The sequence below is a fragment of the Pagrus major genome, chromosome 5, assembly GCF_040436345.1.
Source record: "Pagrus major chromosome 5, Pma_NU_1.0".
In the NCBI taxonomy this organism is placed as follows: domain Eukaryota; kingdom Metazoa; phylum Chordata; class Actinopteri; order Spariformes; family Sparidae; genus Pagrus; species Pagrus major.
The window spans coordinates 355706-377541 of NC_133219.1; the positions used below are offsets into that span (position 1 = coordinate 355706).

The following is a 21836-nucleotide window of genomic DNA, read 5'->3' on the forward strand; positions in this document are numbered from 1 at the left end:
ATATCTGAGACAATATCCACTCAAGCAACACGCTATTGAAGGGATACAACCCACTACTGAGGGCCTAGTGAAAGCAGGGGTCCGGGTCAAATCCAAGAGCCCCTGCAACACTCCATGATTTAAGAGCAATTGACTCTATTGTAGAGGCTGAAACCCCAGTCGTCCCTGATCCACACACATTGCTCTCAAACATCCCTCCTGACACAAAGTGGTACAGTGATAGATCCATGTTCTGCATTTTTCAGTGTGCCACTGCATCCAGACTCAAGACATCGGTTGACCTTTACCTACCAAGGTGAGCAATACACTTATGCTGACAGCCCATCAATATGCAATGGGGTGTTGACACAAGACCTGCAACACCTTGATGTTCCAAGCACTGTATTACAGTATGCGGAGGACTTGCTTGTTTGCAGCCCATCCAGAGAGCAATGTGAAGAGGACTCTATTGCAGTACTTACTGCCTTGGTGGTTAGACAGGAGGCTATGCCTGCACGGTGCTAATGCAAGACTCACCCACTAGTAAGCAGCCCTTGGCTTATTACAGCACCAAATTGGACAACATTGAGGCTTGCTTGCCACCCTGCTACCAGGGTCTGGCTGCAGCCACTTTTACTTTTCAGAAAGCCTCATCACTGACAATGGGGCATCCTGTTACTGTGTACACCTCCCAGCAATTGCATGCGTTACTCACAAGTCTGCGGTTTGTATTGACATGAACAGAAGACAGGCTACAAGGTTAAACTGTCTGCTCCTGAGTTCACCATACAGCGCTGGAAAACTATAAACCCTGCTACCAGGATGTTGTTGCTGACGGATGGAACACCCCATGACTGTGTAAGCGACACAGAAAAACATGTCCGTTAAGATTTACATAATCAGCCAATCACCGCCGATCTTACCTTATTTGTTGTTGGTTACCGTTTTTGAGATGAAACGGGTAGTCGCGTGGGTTATGGCATTGTACAGTTGAAGGATGATGATATTAATTTCATCACAAATACAGGAAGTTGATCAGCCATTCTCTACCCAGCTAGCAGAAGTCAAAGCCTTGATGGCTGCCTATAAATTGGCAGCTGGAAAATGACTCAATGTCTACACTGATTCTGCAAAGCAGGCAGCGGTAGGCAATGTCATGGCACCAATACTGCATTTACAAGATTGCGAGCCTCTCATCAACGTACAATCACTTGTGATGGCCGAAAATAGAGAAAAATGCCTCTGAATAAATCAAGGGACATACCAAACTATATGCCAAGGTGTTACATGCAGAATATGGAGAAACATGCGGGGCTCCTTGTAATGCCCAAAACACTATTGCGTCACGCTATTATCTGGGTGCATTGCAGTGACCATGCGCAAGGAAGGGGTTATATGAAGACTTACCAGAGTATAGTGGTCACTGTCACTGTTTGAGTGACTGTGAAGAGTCTGCCCAAAATAACCAAAGACTTGCAATACCTAACTAAAATCCTCAAGGTTATATTCCAACAGGTAAAAGGACCCACTGAGGACAGAGAGGCAGAGATCCCAGAGGAGATCTATATGTCAAGTAGGCTTGTACGGTATACCGGCACTAAATTGGTACCGCGGTACCGACGCATTTAAAAAGGTACTATACTGCGCTTGGATGAGACCGGTACTTTTTTCATTTCATTTTATATCGCGCCGCGCTGCCGCGTAACGGCGCCGCGTGACGTCACCGCATTGTAATTTGAGCCGAGGCGAGGAAGTCAGAGGAAGCGGGGGAGCGAGCGAGTTACTGGAGCAACAAACGGAGCAGGAGGAAAGCTTGGACACAGGGAGAGATAACGGAGAGAAAGAGAGAGAGAGAGGAGCAGGGAGAGAATGGCAGCTGCTGCAACCGGCACCACTCCGCAACTTACGGACAAATCAGGTGCGCGAAGTACTTCGGCTTCCAAACAAATGAACATGGCGAAGCCATAAACACCGAAGCACCACTGGGCAGACGGTGTTATAAAACATGTCTCGCAAAGGGTGGAAACACATCCAACCTGGCCAAACATTTGAAGGACAAGCACCCAGACCTGCACAAGGAGTTCAGAGAACGACAGGTAATAACTTATAAACCCTACCCATGAAAAAAAGAGCCACATTCAGTGTTAAAAGCAACGCCAGCCCCCTTCACTCTCCACAAAAGTAGTTCAATTACCACTTTCTCTGGTTTAAATAGCCTATTTATATTATTATATATTATATTATATTTATATTCTCAGTCAGTGATTTTTTAAACTTTTTAGACATGCTGATTTATAATAAATGAATGGTGGTCCCTTAATTTTTTTTCCAGAGCTGTAAATGCACACATGCATGGTCTTTATGAAGTAATAAACTTTTACATACACATTTAGCCATTTAATATGTTATAAAGAGTACAGCATAGTAATGTAACGTATCATTTAAAGACATTGGTCCTACATAAGACAGGCTATATTTAATGAAAATATTTTTTAGGTTATGTATCTCAATGTAATTAAGGCCTCAGCTTGTATGACAAATGTATCACCTTCATTTTATCTTTTCACTACAGAGTCTTTATGGTATTTTATTTTATTTACTGATGTATAGTTCTAAGATTTTAAAGATTTTCTATGAAAATAAAGCCATTAATGACATTTTTTGTGTTCTCTTTTTATTTGGAAAAGTATCGAAAAGTATTGAAAAGTATTGAAATACATGTTGGTACCGGTATCGATACCAAAATGTTGGTATCGTGACAACACTAATGTCAAGGTGTTCAAAAGAAAGCATAATCAGCCTAGTCAAGAGGGCCCCCTTTATGATCATCTTAGCAACTCAAAAACAGCAGTGAAAGTTGACAGTAAGAATGTTTGGTTTCACCTTAACCATTGCTACAGAGCACATGATCCAAATAGAGCCATACCCCTGCCCAGAACCAGGCGGAGAGAAGCTCCCGCTGGGCCAGAAATGGACGACAATGCCACCCCGCGGGGACGAGGGAGGCAGCAGGAAAGGGCAGGTAATACTAGGGCTGCTCGATTATGGCAAAAATCATAATCACGATTATTTTGATTGATATTGTAATCACGATTATTAAAGACGATTATTCATTGATTTGAGAACAAGCATTTATTGAACTTTTAACTCTGGTATTTCTTTTAACACGATAAGTTTGAACTGAAAAATGCAAATAAATAAGAAAAATATATTAATAAAATGAATTAAATAATATGTAATGTAAAAATAAAAAACCATAGGTCCGTTGTGGTGGCAAAATATAATGCTGTTGACACTTCTCTTGCAACTTTTCCGCGACATTCGTCATAAAGGGCAGGCAGCGCAATTCTGCTGAAATGGTGACGTGATGGTAACACATACTACCGCTTGTCCATTGTGTTAATCAGTTTATTGAACCCCGGCTCGCTAACGGTGTTGATAGGGCACATGTCTTTGGCAATCATGTATGTGACGGCATCCGTTATTTCTTCATGCCTGCGGGAGCCGGGTGGATATGCCTATCTTGCACAATATCTTCGTTTGTTCCGAGTCAGACTCCTCGAAACCGAAGTGTTTCCACGCCACAGAATTCGCTTTATCTTTCTTCCCGACCAAAGGCTCCTTTCTGCCATCTTCTACCGTCTTCTTCTACACATTTTTTCCAAACACGCACCGGCGTGGCTGAAAGCGAAACTGTTCAGGCGGGGGCGGGGCGGAGCGGAGCGGAGTGCACAGGTGGAGATGGAAGGGTTCGCTGCATTTACCACACAAGACACGGCGCGCGGCAGAATGATCGTTTTATTACGATTATCTTGTTTTCATGATCGAGGGAAGCCAAAATCGAAATCGAAATTGAAATTCAATTAATCGCCCAGCCCTAGGTAATACTGCCCCAAAGGAAACCAAGCAATCCCAAGGACAACTCGACAGGAGGCAATTGCTGTGACTGGCTGCCAGACGCATCCACAGAGACTCAGAGAGAGCAGCGTGTCATTGGGTGATAGAGATGACGGGGAGAGCAGTTCTACTCTTTCAGCCAACCCTAGCATTACAGAGGAACAAGAAACAGAAGAAAGGCCAGGAGTTCAGAACAGGAAGCAGTGGATTCAGAACAAGAGCGGGGTTCAGAACACGAGGCAGTGGGTGCAGAGCAAGAAACAGTGGAAGTATTAGCGCAGGAACAGGAAGAGCAAGGCAAAGACTCAGAGTCAGCAGAAAGTAGGGCTGTGCAATTAATCGAATTTTGATCGTGATTTCAATTTTTGGATCAAACGATCTCCAAACTAATATCGAATTAAAATGATTTATTTGGCATTTTTCGTTGTACAATAGGCCTAGAGATTTTCTGAAAGAGACGCGCATGCGCAATTCAGTCCCTCCCCCAAAGCATTCAACGTGGCCCTGCTGACTGGCACTCACTCAAGTTACATTTTTCTCTAAATTACATAATCGCCATCAGTCAACAGGACACTGTCTGACTCTGTCACTCGCGGGGAGGGATGCTGTTTTATGGGGAAAGTTCACTGAAGTCTCAGTCGGGAGGGCTGACCATCGCGGTGAAACACTTGGTGAGTAAAAGTTTTTTGCCGGGGACAGACGCTGTTTTTCGGGCAGAATTGTGATGTAGAGTCGGTCGGACAGACACTTCTCCACTTATAACTGCAGTATTTTTTTCCTCATAAAAGTCGCCAAAGACACTACCAGTTACTACATTACTGTTGTTTGGTCCTGTAACGTTGCTTTGTGGGACATTTCTCTTTATTTTGTTGAGTGAAGGATCTGTATAGTTATCAGACAGTGAACACCATCAGACCGACACACCTTCGCTCCGCACCGCCGGCTTATCCGTTCACACTGATTCGGTTCGCCAATACTACGCCTCTACTACTACCTTCGGAGGCGCATCAGAGGCACAACGAAGTTTCACCCCTCGCAAAGCCCAGGCCACAACCCCCACGACATCAACGCAGAGTCAGACATCGATCTCAGACACACTGTATAATGCGACTCCTTATCCGTCAAATTCGGATAGGCATACATAAATAACAGCTGCCATTGGATACTTTTTAGCTAAAGATATGCACCCTATCGTTTGTCTTATTTGATTTTCTAATATTTATTTTATTAAATAAATGTTTTATAGAAATTGCAGAACAGTTGGATACATATTTGTACATTATTTTCCATTTGAACATTTTGAGTATTTTTTGGAGAGAAATGCTGAATAAATGCATCATGTTTCCAAACTCAAAAATAATCGTTTAAATAATCGTGATTTCAGTATTGACCAAAATAATAATGATTATGATTTCTTTCCATAATCGAGCAGCCCTAGCAGAAAGTCAGGATGACCCACAATCTAGCCCAGAGGAAGGGCCAGCACTGCAATAGTCAGGGAAAACTGGAAGCCAACTGCATGGCTTTCCCACGACCATACACGAAGGGATGGTGACAGTAGAAATCACTTGTACAAGGGTCAATGACATGACATGCATATTTTTGTGTCCGAGTCCATTATTTTTAAAAAACATAATTTAATCTATTCATGACATCTATCACTTTATTCTATAAAACCTATTTACTTTCATACATAGGCCTGTCGCGATAATCAATAAATCAATTAATCTAACGATAACAAAAAATGAGGTCGATAAGTTTTCTGGGGTCGATAATTTTCATTTATCAAAGACACTGGATGTCAAGAGAGTTAACTCCAGTGCATTGATCTTGACTGATTACTCGCGGTTCCTTACTCCTCCGTGGAGTGAACCATCTTGTCAATCACTCACTCTTTGTCTGTGTGTGTGTGAGGGGGAGGGGCGGGTCTCCTGGCGTACACAGTGCAGCATGCGAGACAGGTGAGGAGTGGAGATAGAGAGAGAGAGATTTGGATGACAACATGGAGTTCGTTGCAAAGCTAAAATCAACGGCGGATGTGTGGGAGCACTTTGGATTCAAGCCAAATGACCGCGGTGAGCAACTAAACCTGAATGAGCCAGTATGTCGCATCTGCCACAAAACGGTGTTAACCAAAAGTGGTAACACAACTAATCTGAACCTGCATTTGAAGCACAACCATCCCATGCAGTATTCCCAGCTTGGAAAAAAAACTGCTACCAAAACTACAGAGGGGCAGTCTCCGTCTTGTCGACAGGCCACCATTAGTGGTGCGTTTGCTAAGCAAACAAAATATAAGCGTGACAGTGCTAAGTGGTGCGCACACAGTGTAGTTCGCTACATTGCACAAGAAATGCAGCCCTTTAATACCGTCGAAAAGCCGGCATTTCGGCAAATGTTGTTTATTTATAGTTTCAGTGTGGTAAGGTTTTTATTTAAGTTAATTTTTTTGAGAGTCCATGTCATTCATTGTTATTGGTTGTTTTGTTTATTTATTTTGGATATTTGCAATGTCTTTTTATATAACAATTACATTTTAACTTAAAAATAAATGTTCATTGATCTTTAAAAGGGGTGAATTTGCATTTTTATAGAACATCATTATATTTGAAAAATGGTACCTAAACGACAATATTATCGTTTATCGCAATAAATTTTGGGACAATTTATCGTCCAGCAAAATTTGTTATCGTGACAGGCCTATTCATACATTTTTCAGTAAATTCAAATAATTCTTTTATGTTTTGGCTTCTCAAACCTAAGATGTCAGGTGGTGCAACTGTCCGAGCAAGTGAGCAGACTAAGAAAACTATTAAAAATGATATTTTAATAATGATAAATTCAAAATAAAATACTCTGGCATTATTAGGGCCCGAGCAGGAAACCTGCAAGGTCCCTATTGTTTTTGGAATGATTATTAGGGCCCGAGCAGGAAACCTGCGAAGGCCCTATTGTATCTGTAAGGATTATTATTAGGGCCCAAGCACGAACCGTGCGAAGGCACTATTGTATCTGTAAGGATTATTTTTATTAGGGCCCGAGCACGAATCTCGTGCGAGGACCTATTGTATCTGTAAGTATCTTTATTATTCTTTTTTGCCCTCCCAAAGGATCGCATTTATGGCGGCCTGAACATACCCCAAAAGTCACGAAACTCGGAACATATGTCACATCTGGTGAAAAATTTGATAATTTCATAAGATTGGGGGTGGGGGTGGCCAGGCGACTCTATAGCACCACCTAATGTCGGTTCATGCCGCGAAAAATCTTCTCGGATCGTCATGAAATTCGCAGGACTGATGGGTCTCAAGGATTTAGCCAGGAATTATTTTTGTCGGAATTTTTGCCCCAACAGGAAGTCAGCCATCTTGAATGGCGTGTGATGATTTTGATGTTTCCAACGCTGTTTTCGGGACTTTAGGATGGTCGCAGACTCACCAAATTTGCTATGTCGCTTCTAACCCATGAGTACATTAATTCGATACCATAACTGCCCACAGGCGTGGCACGACAGCTCAGTAGCGTCCCCTAACGCCCCCTTTATGGCTTTTCAATTCTATACGGACCCAATTTCTATGCCTCGTACTTTAACTAACTCGCCCTACAAATTTAACACCACAGACTTCACAGTCACTCAGTAGCATCCTCATACCTTCAACAGCCTGCGTTGTGGTCAATTTCGATCCTTCGCCATCACGCAGGAGGTCCTTATAACTTCAACATACAATTTCCCATGTACACCAAATTGGTCACACATGTAGAGGGGGTCGCCCTGAATAGCTCTATGCAGCAGGGCTCCAGACTAACTTTTTTTACTAGGAGCACAGTGGCCCCTAACTTAAAATTTTAGGGGCGCAAGCAGAAAATTTAGGGGCGCATACTATAAATCGACTTGCAAAGTTTTCCTATCATTTTCACTGTATTATTGATAAATACTTTGACAATAAATGCATAAACTACAATCTTATAAACTTGTGCAATAGTTTTAATAACATACACCAGTTATACAGCTTAAAAATACAAAGTGAATATTTATGCTCTACTGACAACAACAGTAGTGTTTTAATTGTCGTGTTTTAATTGTGTAGTGCCAGTCTTATCAGCAAATTTTGTGTTCCCCGCATGTTGTGGGTATTGACAGCAGAATTTGCAGTTCATTGAATTCGTCTCCCTGAAATACCTCAGCCAGGTGAACTCACGCGGCCACTCAAAGCGAAAGCTGAATTTCCTGCCTTTTTTCGCCACGAACGTTTCCTCACAATCTGAGTCGGACCCATTCTCGGGATTTGTCTTCTCTATATCATTAGGTTTAGGAAGAAAGTACGAACTGATAGTCCGCTTCGCCATTAGGCTCGTTCGAGATGAGCTGCGCCTCGCCTGGAAGGTGGACGAGACCAGGCGGCAGCAGCAGGGGGCGATGACAAAAAGCTGCAGTCCAGTCGGACAGTTTCCAGCCGCCGTCAAAGAATATACAGGAAGTCACAGAAGCATTTACATCCTGTTACATCCACCTGTAGGCTACCTGTAGTTTGCAGAACATGGTCGGATAGCTATGGCTGAAGAAATTGCGTATGCTTTCTTGATCGCTGATGAAATTGAAGCAGAAGAGATCCCCCTACTTTTCCATGAAGATGGACTGGAATCCACATAATAATCTCACACATGTAACAAATAGAAATACAAACTTTGTACCAATGAATTGATCATACTTTTTAGGTTCACGGTTTTGAGGTCATACAAAGTGGATTTTTCTAAAATGATAACTACTTTTCACTGTGGTCTAAATGTGTCAATCATAACTTTTTATTTGTTTAAGATGCCACTGTTATGATTGAGGTGAGAATCAGAACGACTGGGCAGATGTTAGCCCTTGGAAGTCATATTTATTGAATAGGAATTGCCTACAAAGTAGATTTATGTAAAGGCACTGTCATTTATAAATCATACAATCCCTAAATTTAAGAAACTGAACTACTGAATTAACAGTCAGAACGTTCTCACAGCTGCATATACAGGCTGCACATGGGGAGGACGAGCAGCAAAGGTTTCTTATAATCTTTATTTATTGATGTATTTATATTTGTAATTATATACAGTATATATGTGGGAATATGTGTGTATCTGGCATTGTATTCTATCCTTTGTTCTTTTTGTCTGCCTTGTAAAGCACTGATTGTTCATTTTGATCAAGTGTTATATAAATAACCTTCATTATTATTATTATTATTATTATTATTATCAACCACACAAAATATGTTTGTTAACAGATTAAACCTTCAGTGCACAACATGAGATTCATATAATCTAGCATTAAATATAACAATTACACAGAAAATTAGGATTTTGGACAAAACGTAGTGTTTGTAGTCCTAACTAAGAGCCAATCAGCTCTTTGATCAGGCGACAGCCAGGCGTTTCCCATCATGCCCTGCGGTCTTGCAGTTGGTGGAGAGCAACTGCGGCGCCTGGCTCTAAAAACTGCGGCCGCCTTGATCTCGTGAGGTTATCGTTGCCGGCGCGTGCATGACGTCAGAGCAAGTCGGGGTCAAGTTGGACACAAATCTAACCGGCATGCATTGTGCGGTGGTCGCCGGTGATCGATTCTGCGCAGGCCTGGTTCATCTTGAACGAGCCTACTGTCCATTGTTTACAGGAGACACCGCTTTGTGAAATCTGTGGATTCGCGCGATAACCCCCAAGACCCACCTCTTTTCACACATTAGCCTATCACAGTGGTCATTCCCCCCCACCCCCGCCGCCGCCGCCGCTCTCACACACATTGGCCAGCCTTCTTCTTCTTCTGTTTTCGTCTCCTTTCTTCTTCTGGAGTTAATGTCGGTTGGCAAACCACTCATTCAGGCATTACCGCTAACTATAGTGGGCTGAAGCGTAGAACAAGTTTGTCAGCAACAAAAATATTTAATAACCAAAAAAAAAAACCCAGCAAATTTACTAGTCGCGCATGCGCGAGTAGATGAAAAATTTAATCGCACTGTGTCTAATTTTAGGCACAAAATGCGACCATTTGGTCGCAGTCTGGAGCCCTGCTATGCAGTAATACTACGATAAGTGAAAAGATGGCTCCATAGCGCCCCCTGGAATATTTCAAACTTGAAGCCTACATGCACATACATTAACGAAATTTGGTATGCATAGGTATCATGACCAGACGCACAAAAAACCCTCTTGGACACATACCCTTAGTCCAACAGGAATTCGGCGATTTTGGTTCCAAGTAGACATTTCGCTAAAATTTTCTCCCATTTTTATGCCTCGTACATTATTTAACTTGGCCTACAGATTTCACGCCACAGACGTCACAGTCACTAAGCCTCATCCTCATGCCTTGATGATGATGTGTTGTCAAAAACTTTCGCCTACATTATTCCTGGTGGGCGTAGCAGTGCGGTCAATTTCGATGCTTGCCCATTGTAAGAGATTTGTGTTGGAAACAAACTGTCCCCTAGGTGGCACTGTTGCGTGTCATGTTTTGCAATTCGTTACACATATATATCATGACCAGACGCACAAAATACCTAGGCACAGAAACCCTCAGTCCAACAGGAAGTTGGCCATTCTCATTCAAACTCGATCCTTCACCATCACGCAGGAAGTCCTTATAACTTCAACATACAATTTCCCATGTACACCAAATTGATCACACATGTAGAGGAGGTCGCCCTGAATAACTCTATCCATTAATACTGCAATAAGTGAAAAGATGGCTCCATAGCCTCCCCTGGAATATTTCAATCTTGAAGTCCCGCCTCCTACATGCACATACATGAACGAAATTCAGTATGCATATGTATCAAGACAAGACACACAAAAAACCCTCTTGGACCCATACCCTCAGTCCAACGGGAAGTCTGCCATTTCGGTTCAAAGTTGAGATTTCGTTGCCATTTTCACTTATTTAAAACCCATTTCTATGCCTCGTACATTAACTGCTCCTAAAGATTTAACACCACAGACTTCACATTCAGTCAGTATCATCCTCAGACCTTGAAGATGATGTGTTGTCAAAAGCTTTTGCCTCCGTTACACCTGATGGTCGTGGCGGGGGGTGGTCAATTTCGATCCCTCGCCATAAGCAGGAAGTCCTCACAACTTCAACATACAAGTTCCCATCTACACCAAATTGCTCACACATGTAGATGTAGAATCCTTCTATGCATCAATACTGCGTCATATCCATAGTGCCACCCACTGGACACAGGAAGTCACTGAAACGAAATTTGGTATGCATATGTATCATGACCAGATGCACAAAAAAACCCCTCAGTCCAACGGGAAGTCTGCCATTTTGGTTCAAAGTTCAGAACGTCGCCATTTTCTCCCATTTAAAATCCATTTTTATGCCTCATAGCTTAACTAGCTTGTCCTGCAGATTTAACACCACAGACTTCCCAGTCACTAAGTCTCATCCTCATACATTCACGATGAAATGTTGTCAAAAGCTTTTGCCTACGTTATTCCTGGTGGGCGTGACGGTCCGACCTTTCAATGCTTGGCCATCATAAGAGCCATGTCAATGTGTGGTGTGTGTTGGACACAAACTGTCCACTAGGTGGCTATGTTGTGTTGTGGGTCACATGCACCTATTTAGGTAAGAACCTTTCCATGGCAGCACACACTGGACACAGGTAGTCAGCCTCATATCAATCAATCAGACATCATTTATGTAGCACATTTCATACAAATATAGTGTAGCACAAAGAGCTTCACACCATAAAAGCAAGCACAAACACACAAACTTTCTCTCACACATAGCACATACATTTCTGACAGAAGCTTACCGAGGCGCTACCTTTTGCTCAGCTATGTGCTGTGACGACAAACATCATCCAATTTAAATGACATTCACAGGTTGTTTTCTCCAAATCATGCACTACAACATGACATATAATTGATGGGTTAGCTCTAGGGCTACATAGTGGACACAGGCAAACTTGCCCTCTGCGTCTGTCCTCCGACAGCGCCACAGCCCAACGTACGTGGGGGGCGAGGACCTGTTCATCACTGCTTGCAGCTATAATTAGGGCCCGAGCAGGAAACCTGTGAGGTCCCTCTTGTTTTTCGAATGATTATTAGGGCCCGAGCACGAATCTCATGCGAGGACCTATTGTATCTGTAAGGATTATTTATTAGGGCCCGAGCAGTGAAACTGCGAGGACCCTATTGTTTTTCGAATGATTATTATTATTTTTCTTTTTCCCAAATGATTGCATTTTTCACTGCCTGAACATGAAAGAAAACGACACATTAGGCCTGGCGAAAAATTTTATAATCTATGGTCTTCGTGAAGGTCCACCACTAGGTGGCGCTATCATCAAGGAAAGTGCGTTTTGCCTAATAACTCCCACATACTTTGTCACACATTCAAAAACCTTATATCCACATGTTCAGTGAATTGTGCTGAATCTCCTGATATAGGCCACGCCCATTTTCGCCTACCGTTTTTTCTTGCAAAATCGCAAACGTCGCAAACCTACTTTTTCGAACTCCTCCCAGGAAATTTCAACGATTTGCGTGAAACTTTGCACACAGTATCTGTGGACCCTTCTGACAAAAAGTTATTAAAAGAATTTTGATATTCCAAAGAATACTCAAGTTATTAAATAACAACTTCCTGCACATTTCCTTCCAAACAGGAAGTGTTGCATATCTCCACAATGGTTTGTCCGAATGACATGAAACTCAGGATAGTACTTCCACAAGAGCCCCTTAGGCTCTGTGTGAAATTTTGGCCGATTAACACTTTAAACTGAAGTATTTTATATCTCCACATCGGTTGGTCGGATTAACACAAAACTTGGTAGACTCATTGCCAATGCCCTCCTGAGGACAGCTGACAAAGGTGTTACCGATCTGACATTAGGTGGCGCTCTGGTGGCAGTTTCATTTCATATTTGGCACTGTGCCCACACCATAACACTTATGGATATGAAATTCATAGGGGTGGTATAGACTGGCCCCTGTAACTCACACACCAAAAATGACCAGCAGGTGGCGCTATTATCAACACAAAACCATTTTTGGCTAATAACGCCCACATAATATGGTGCACATTGTTAAACCTTATATCTATGTGTTCCCTGCATTCAGCTGAATTAGGTGATGTAGGCCACGCCCACGTTTGCATTAAATTTCCATTCGCAAATTTGCAAAGTGTCGCAAACCTACTTTTTCCAACTCCTCCCAGGCAATTTCTCCGATTTGCACCAAACTTTGCACACAGCATCTGTGGACCCTCCTGACAAAAAGTTATTAAAAGAATTGTGATAGTCCAAAGAACACCCAAAATATGAAACAACAATTTCCTGCACATTGTGGTCAAACAGACAGTCTTGCATATCGTGATGAAATACAGTCCGATTAACACAAAACTTTTCCCAGTTGTGTTCCATGGCCACATGACGATTTCTGACAAATTTGGTGCAAATCGGCCAATAGGGGGCACTTTCATTGCTAAATGACTAAATAACAGCTTGACTGCCTTCACTTTTGATTCCTCAACGGAAGTTGTTGCATGAACAAGCCCCGACAGCAGCACGTAACGACGGCAGCATGCCGCGACAGCAGCACGCCCCGACGCGCGTGGACTGCGAGGGCCTGTTCATCGCTGCTTGCAGCTTTAATTATTTTATTCCTTCTGACGAAATGATCGCATTTTTCACTGCCTGAACATGGATGAAAATGCGATTTTATTTGGCAAACATATTAGGCCTGGCGAAAAATTTTATAATCTGTTGTCGTTGTGAATTTTCACCACTAGGTGGCGCTATAATCAAGGAACATGCGTTTTGGCTAATAACTCCCACATACTTTGTCGCACATTCAAAAACCTTATATCCACGCGTTCAGTGAATTGTGCTGAATCTCCTGATATAGGCCACGCCCATTTCCGCCTACCGTTTTTTTTCGCTAGCTCGCGAAATGTCGCAAACCTACTTTTTCGAACTCCTCCCAGGCAATTTCACCAATTTGCACCAAACTTTGCACACAGCATCTGTGGACCCTCCTGACAAAAAGTTATTAAAAGAATTTTGATATTCCAAAAAATACTCAAGTTATTAAATAACAACTTCCTGCAGATTTCGTTCCAAACAGGAAGTGTTGCATATCTCCACATTGGTGTGTCCAAATGACGTCAAACTCAGGATCCTACTTCCTCATGAGGCCCTAAGGCTCTGTGCTAAATTTTGGCCGATGACCACTAGGTGGCGCTCTTTAAATTGAAGTATTTTATATCTCAACATCGGTTGGTTGGATTAACACAAAACTTGGTACACTCATTGCCAATTGCCTCCTGAGGATAACTGACAAAGGTCTTACCAATCTGACACTAGGTGGCGCTCTGGCGGCAGTTTCATTTTATATTTGGCACTGTGCCCACACCATAACACTTATGGATATGAAACTGATAGGGGTCGTATAGACTGGCCCCTGTAACTCACACACCAAAAATGACCAGCAGGTAGCGCTATTATCAACACAAACCCGTTTTGGGCTAATAACTCCCACATAATATAGCGCACATTAATATACCTTATATCTACGTGTTCCCTGAATTCAGCTGAATTGTGTGATATAGGCCACGGCCACTTTCACGCTAAAGTTCCATTTGCAAATTCACCAAATGCCAGAAACCTACTTTTTCAAACTCCTCCCAGCCAATTTCTTCGATTTGCACCAAACTTTGTACACAGCATCTGTGGACCCTCCTGACAAAAAGTTATTAAAAGAATTGTGATAGTCCAAAGAGCGACCAAAATATAGAACTACAACTTCCTGCACATTGTGGTCAAACAGACACTCTTCCATATCTTGATGAAATACAGTCCCATTAACACAAAACTTTAGCTAATTGTGTTCCATGGCCCGCTTACCGTTTGTGCAAAATTCGGTGGAAATCGGCCAGTAGGTGGCGCTTTTATTGCTAAATGATGAAAGAAGAGCTTGACTGCCTTCATTTTTGATTGTAAATTCAGGCTTTCTCCAACAGACGGCAGTGCTGCCTTGCTAATGGATACAAACCTCTCTTTAAGAGTCTGCAGGGTCACACAGTGTAGTTGTCTCATTATTTGTTCTTCATGTACATTGCAGAGAGTTCTTTCAACTTCAGCGTACATTATATACTACGGGCAGGAGCAGCCCACCCAAACATGGTCAGTTAAGACATGCAAGCACAATAACGGGGCAATGGGGCCGGGTAAGCAGCACGCCCCGACGCGCGTGGACTGCGAGGGCCCGTTCATCGCTGCTTGCAGCTTTAATTTTATATTTGGCACTGTGCCCACACCATAACACTTATGGACATGAAATTCATAGGGGTGGTATAGACTGGCCCCTGTAACTCACACACCAAAAATGACCAGCAGGTGGCACTATTATCAACACAAAAGCGTTTTTGGCTAATAACTCCCACATAATATGGCGCACATTGTTAAACCTTATAGCTACGTGTTCCCTGAATTTCAGCTGAATTGTATGATATAGGTGACGCCCACTTTCGTGCTAAATTCCCATTCGCAAATTCGCCAAATGTCACAAACCTTCTTTTTCTAACTCCTCCCAGGCTATTTCTCTGATTTGCACCAAACTTTGCACACAGCATCTGTGGACCCTCCTGACAAAAAGTTGTTAAAAGATTTGTGATAGTCCAAAGAATGCCCAAAATATAAAACAACAATTTACTGCACATTGTGGTCAATCAGGCAGTCTTGCGTATCTTGACCAAATACAGTCCGATTAACACAAAACTTTGCCCAGTTGTGTTCCATGGCCAGATGAGCGTTTTTACAAAATTTAGTGCAAATTGGCCAATAGGTGGTGCTTTTATTGTTAAATAACGAAAGAACAGCTTCACTGCCTTCACTTTTGATTCCTCAATGGAAGTTGTTGCATGAACAAGCGCCGACAGCAGCATGCCCTGACAGCAGCATGTAGCAACAGCACCATGCCGCAACAGCACCATGCCCCGACGCGCGTGGACTGCGAGGGCCCATTCATCGCTGCTTGCAGCTTTAATTAGGGCCCGAGCAGGGAACCTGCGAGGTCCCTATTGTAATTGTAGTGATTATTATTTTTTTTTTTTTTTTTCTTTGTCCCAAATGATCGCATTTTTCACTGCCTGAACATACCCCAAAACTCACCAAACTTGGAATATATGTCACACCTGGCGAAAAATTTTATAATCTGTTGTCGTTGTGAATTTTCACCACTAGGTGGCGCTACAGTCAAGGAAAGTGCTTTTTGGCTAATAACTCCCACATACTTTGTCGCACATTCAAAAACCTTATATCCACGCGTTCAGTGAATTGTGCTGAATCTCCTGATATAGGCCACGCCCATTTCCGCCTACCATTTTTTTTCGCTAGCTCGCGAAATGTCAAAAACCTACTTTTTCGAACTCCTCCCAGGCAATTTCACCGATTTGCACCAAACTTTGCACACAGCATCTGTGGACGCTTCTGACAAAAAGTTATTAAAAGAATTTTGATACGCCAAGGAGTACTCAAGTTATGAAATAACAACTTCCTGTGGAATCGGGTAACAACAGGAAGTGTTGCATATCTCCACATTGGTGCGTCCAAATGACGTGAAACTCAGGATACTACTTCCCCATGAGCCCCTAAGGCTCTGTGCAAAATCTTGGCCCATGACCACTAGGTGGCGCTATTTAAATTGAAGTATTTTATATCTCGACATTGGTTGGTCGGATTAACACAAAACTTGGTACACTGATTGCCAATGCCCTCCTGAGGATAGCTGACAAAGGGGTTACCGATCTGACACTAGGTGGCGCTCTGGTGGCAGTTTCTTTTTAGATTTGGCACTGTGCCCACACCATAACACTTATGGATATGAAATTCATAGGGGTGGTATAGACCGGCCCCTGTAACTCACACACCAAAAATGACCAGCAGGTGGCGCTATTATCAAGAAAAAATGTTTTTTGCTAATTACTCCCACATAATATGGTGCACATTGTTAAACATTATATCTATATGTTCCCTGAACACAGCCGAACCGTGTGATGTAGGCCACGCCCACTTTTGCGCTAAATTTCCATTCGCAAATGCGCAAAATGTCGCAAACCTACATTTTCGAACTCCTCCCAGGTAATTTCTCCGATTTGCACCAAACTTTGCACGCAGCATCTCTGGACCCTCCTGACAAAAAGTTATTAAAAGAAATGTGCTAGTCCACAGGACGCCCAAAATATAAAACAACAATTTCCTGCACATTGTGGTCAAACAGACATTCTTGTGTATCTTGATGAAATACAATCCGATTAACAGAAAACTTTTGCCAATTGTGTTCCATGGCACAATGAGCATTTCGACAAAATTTCGTTTAAATCGACCAATAGGTGGCGCTATTATCAAGAAAAAACGTTTTTTGCTAATTACTCCCACATAATATGGTGCACATTGTTAAACATTATATCTATATGTTCCCTGAATACAGCTGAACCGTGTGATGTAGGCCACGCCCACGTTCGCACTGAATTTCCATTCGCAAATTCGCCAAATGTTGCAAACCTACTTTTTCGAACTCCTCCCAGGCAATTTCTCCGATTTGCACCAAACTTTGCACGCAGCATCTGTGGACCCTCCTGACAAAAAGTTATTAAAAGAAATGTGATAGTCCACAGAACACCCAAAATATAAAACAACAATTTCCTGCACATTGTGGTCAAACAGACATTCTTGTGTATCTTGATGAAATACAGTCCGATTAACACAAAACTTTTGGCAATTGTGTTCCATGGCACGATGAGCATTTCTACAAAATTTCGTGCAAATCGACCAATAGGTGGCGCTTTTATTGCTAAATGACGAAATGACAGCTTCACTGCCTTCAGTTTTGATTCCTCAACAGAAGTTGTTGCATGAACAAAGCCCGATAGCAGGATGCCTCGACAGCAGCACGTAATGACAGCAGCATGTCCCGACAGCAGCACGTAACGACGGCAGCATGCCGCGACAGCAGCACGCCCCGACCCGCGTGGACTGCGAGGGCCCGTTCATCGCTGCTTGCAGCTTTAATTTTTTTTTTTTCTTTGTCCCAAATGATCGCATTTTTCACTGCCTGAACATACCCCAAAACTCACCAAACTTGGAATCTATATCACACCTGCTGAAAAATTTTATAATCTGTTGTTGTTGTGAATTTCAACCACTAGGTGGCGCTATAATCAAGGAAAGTGCGTTTTGGCTTATAACTCCCACATACTTTGTCGCACATTCAAATACCTTCTATCCACGTGTTCAGTGAATTCTGCTGAATGTTGTGATATAGGCCACGCCCATTTCCGCCTACCGTTTTTTTCTCGCAAATTCACAAAATGTCGCAAACCTACTTTTTCTAACTCCTCCCAGGCAATTTCACCAATTTGCACCAAACTTTGCACACAGCATCTGTGGACCCTCCTGACAAAAAGTTATTAAAACAATTGTGATAGTCCAAAGAACGCCCAAAATATAAAACAACAATTCCCTGCACACTGTGGTCAAACAGACAGTCTTGCGTATCTTGACCAAATACAGTCCCATTACCACAAAACATTTGCTCATTGTGTTTCATGGCCCCATGACGGTTTGTGCAAAATTCGGTGCAAATCGGCCAATAGGTGGCGCTTTTATTGCTAAATGACGAAAGAACACCTTGACTGCCTTCACTTTTGATTCCTCAATGGAAGTTGTTGCATGAACAAGCCGCGACAGCAGCATGCCCCGACAGCAGCATGCCCCGACGCACGTGGGTCTGTGAGGGCCCGTTCATCACTGCTTGCAGTTTAAATTTCTTATAATTGGTATCGGCCCTGACAAAGCTATGTCGTTTGACCACTGGTGGGAGATCTGAGGTTTTCACATCACAGACTGGGTTCTCTATAACAAACAGAGGCTGGCTGAATGCACATCGGTAAATCCACACCATCCCACGTATGAAATAGCTGTTTCCTCACAATGCTGTTTTCATCAACTATAGCCCTTTTCACACAGAGACTTCGCATTATTGCCGCAGCGAAGGCTCACCATTTCTCCGCCTTGGTTTGTTCACACTGAACCCAGCAGCGCCGGCTTAAAGCCGCACCAGTGTGTCCCATTCATACAGCACGCCAGCACTACGGAACCAAAAGAGGTGTGATGGTCGACATCATGAAGTTGAGATCTGTGTGGTTTTTTCAACGCGTTTCCTCTGGTTTCCACCTGTTAATCTAAACAAGTATCCGCCCACTGTTTATCATGTGGATGCAGTTATAATGTGTTGTAATTGAGATCCTGACCCACCATGCATCGTGGAAAGTGACAAAGTTATGTTTTTTTCATCAGTAAACAGCAGACCCTGTCTGAGGGATGCTGTTTTCTGGGGGAAAGTACACTGAATTTTCGGTCGGGAAGGGTGACAGTCACTTTGATTTTTTTTTTCAATACAAGTTTCCAGAGACAGTAACTACAACAACACAATAGTGGAAGGTGACAAAGACATGTTGAGTTATAGTTTTTTTGCTCTGAATCACGTCACATAACCACCGCCATTCAACTGCAGGAGCTGCCTGGCTCTGCTTCCGGGGACAGACGCTGTTTTTTGGGCAGAAATGTGATGAAGAGTCGGTAGGACAGACAGGATGACAGAGGCTTTTCCAGGTATTACTGCGGTATTTTTTTCCCTCATGTTGCCAAAGACACTACCAGTTACCACATTTCTCTTTTATTTGATGAGTGAAGGATCTGTTTAGCTGTCAGACTGGGCTGTGCAGGTAAGTAACAAAAGGTGTGTAATAATAACCATTTATTGAGGAAGTGGAGCAGCTGATTGATAGAACATTTTATTTGTTTCTTTAATTAGTTTTTTTCTTTTGTATTGATGTGGCAGCCACAGCAAATGTTACAAGCAGAAATACTGCTCCTGATGTTTCATACAATGATATATTTGCAAGATGCACAGGTGCTCCTAAGTATAAAATTTAGTTGCACCGTCACCAAAAATGGTCGCAAAATACAACTAGACTGTCATAGTCTGGAACCAAGGATGAAATAATACATCCTTGTTTGTGGCTATGTAAAAATAAGTGTCAAACAAAATAAGCTTTTATTTAAACTTTGTTTCAGGCTGTGAGACACCTCGATTGATCCTCAGCACACCACAATAAAATAGTTTTAATTTCGTGATTTATCCAACCAAGAAGAGTGATAATCCAACCTTGTGGCAGGAATTAGGCATAACAAAAGTAACTATATAGAAATAGGCAATCTTCTTGCATATGGTGTCGTTTGCTTATGTTGGTGAAATAGAGGCATCGGTATTAAACTGTTTCATAACCAGGCAAAAAATGTGGGATTACTGATGCTGCATATTACTATTTATACACTACGGTGTCTTTATTAGTCAAAGAAAATAAGCATAGGAATAAAAGGGATTATAATTACACAGGCATAAAATAAAGCAGTAGGCATTTCATTTTGATAATACTATGTGCAGTTGGAAAAGTAGGAAATACAAACACAACAACCATAAACACGTAGCCTCGTGGATAATAATACTTGAAGATGATGTGCAGGCTAAATATGGCCTCTGGCACTAACGACACACTTTCAGAGTCAGACAACAGTGAGCGAACCCAAGACATACACTGAAGCGACAACAACTCAAAAGGTACATTTTATTAAATATCTCTTGACCTAGCTGACCGCTCAAGTAGGCACGTTTGTCTGAATAAGATTCGCTCAATGAAAGCAAGTTACGTGCAAAAGGATATTAATGCTAGCTAGCAGTCAGTCGGGTTAATTGTCCACATCAGTGCTGTAGTTAATTATGTAAAAATATCCCAATGCGCTGGTCTAACATGAATCTTAAAATGTATATGATGCATATGCTGGGCTCACATGGTTTCTGACTGAATTAACGTTCAATTTCAATCCAAGTAACATTAGGTATTCGATTATTAAGATTAGGAAACTACTTCCTTTGCATCCACAGGCGCTTTTAATACCGTTTGTTATGATCGATATCAACGTCAGGTGGACGGATCCCCAAAGCAACGGGAAGTAAACGCTGGGGGCTGTTCTATACAGGCGTTTGGCTCCACATGAGGGCTGCTTCTCCGCTCGCCAGCTAGCTAGCTAACTTGCTTGCTTCAGCTAGCTAGCTAGCTAGCAGAGACGAAGCTACGGTCTGCTAGCGAGTTGGCTAGCGAGTTGGCTAGCGACATAGCAAACGCCTTTAGCCGTGTAAATTCGCTTACGGTCTTACGATGGCCACATCAAAAACTCGCTCGCTCGGCCATACGACCCAAAGCTGCATGAAAGCTAGTGTTAGTAGGTAAACGATCAGTTCATTGATCCCATTCGGAAGGCTGACTTTCAATTATCTGGCCTGATTTACCGGTGCTTTGCTGCCTAACGGTAATATTTGGTCGACTAGGTTAGGTGGCCAGCAGTGACCTCTCTCTTTTATTAAGTTTACAGCTAAAAACAGGCGATATATTTTCTTCACACAACAATGTAATCTTAAAGCATTAACGTGAAGAACGACTGAACCCACTAGGCGCCAATGTAGCTTAAGAACTGCACACATTACAAATTAAAAGAAAATAACGGGATCGGGAGATTTACCTTGGCCAGCCTCCTGCTCGCCGCCATCTTGAAACTACTGTGTATTCCCAGAATACACAGCGCGTCGAATATGGATCTGCGGCTGTACTCATAAAGCGTCCCAGTCATAGATCCCAGTACTGACAGTTGCTCCTAGTGAAGAAATATAAGAACATTCTTAGAATTATGATTTGTTCCTTAAAATTAAGACAAGATCCTGGTAACGATAAAAAAATATTCACAAAGCGTGTTAGCCTTTAAGAGATAAAGTGAAAATCTGCAAGGAGTAGGGAGGAGGGGGGTCAAGACAAAGAGGAAGAAGAAACACTGTCCAAATGCTGAATAACAGTAAGT

At 42.4% G+C, this 21836-nt stretch overlaps 1 protein-coding gene across 1 annotated transcript in view; it reads right to left on the reverse strand.

The window, feature by feature from the left end:
• Positions 1-21592, reverse strand: part of LOC140995925 (ubiquitin-conjugating enzyme E2 L3) — a 52144-nt gene extending 30552 nt beyond the window's left edge. Inside the window, exon 1 of the mRNA XM_073466090.1 lies at positions 21504-21592. Within this exon, the coding sequence (XP_073322191.1) occupies positions 21504-21530 (27 nt within the window). The 5' untranslated portion in view covers positions 21531-21592. The remainder of the gene's footprint in view (positions 1-21503) is intronic.
• Between the last annotated feature and the right edge of the window lie 244 nt (positions 21593-21836).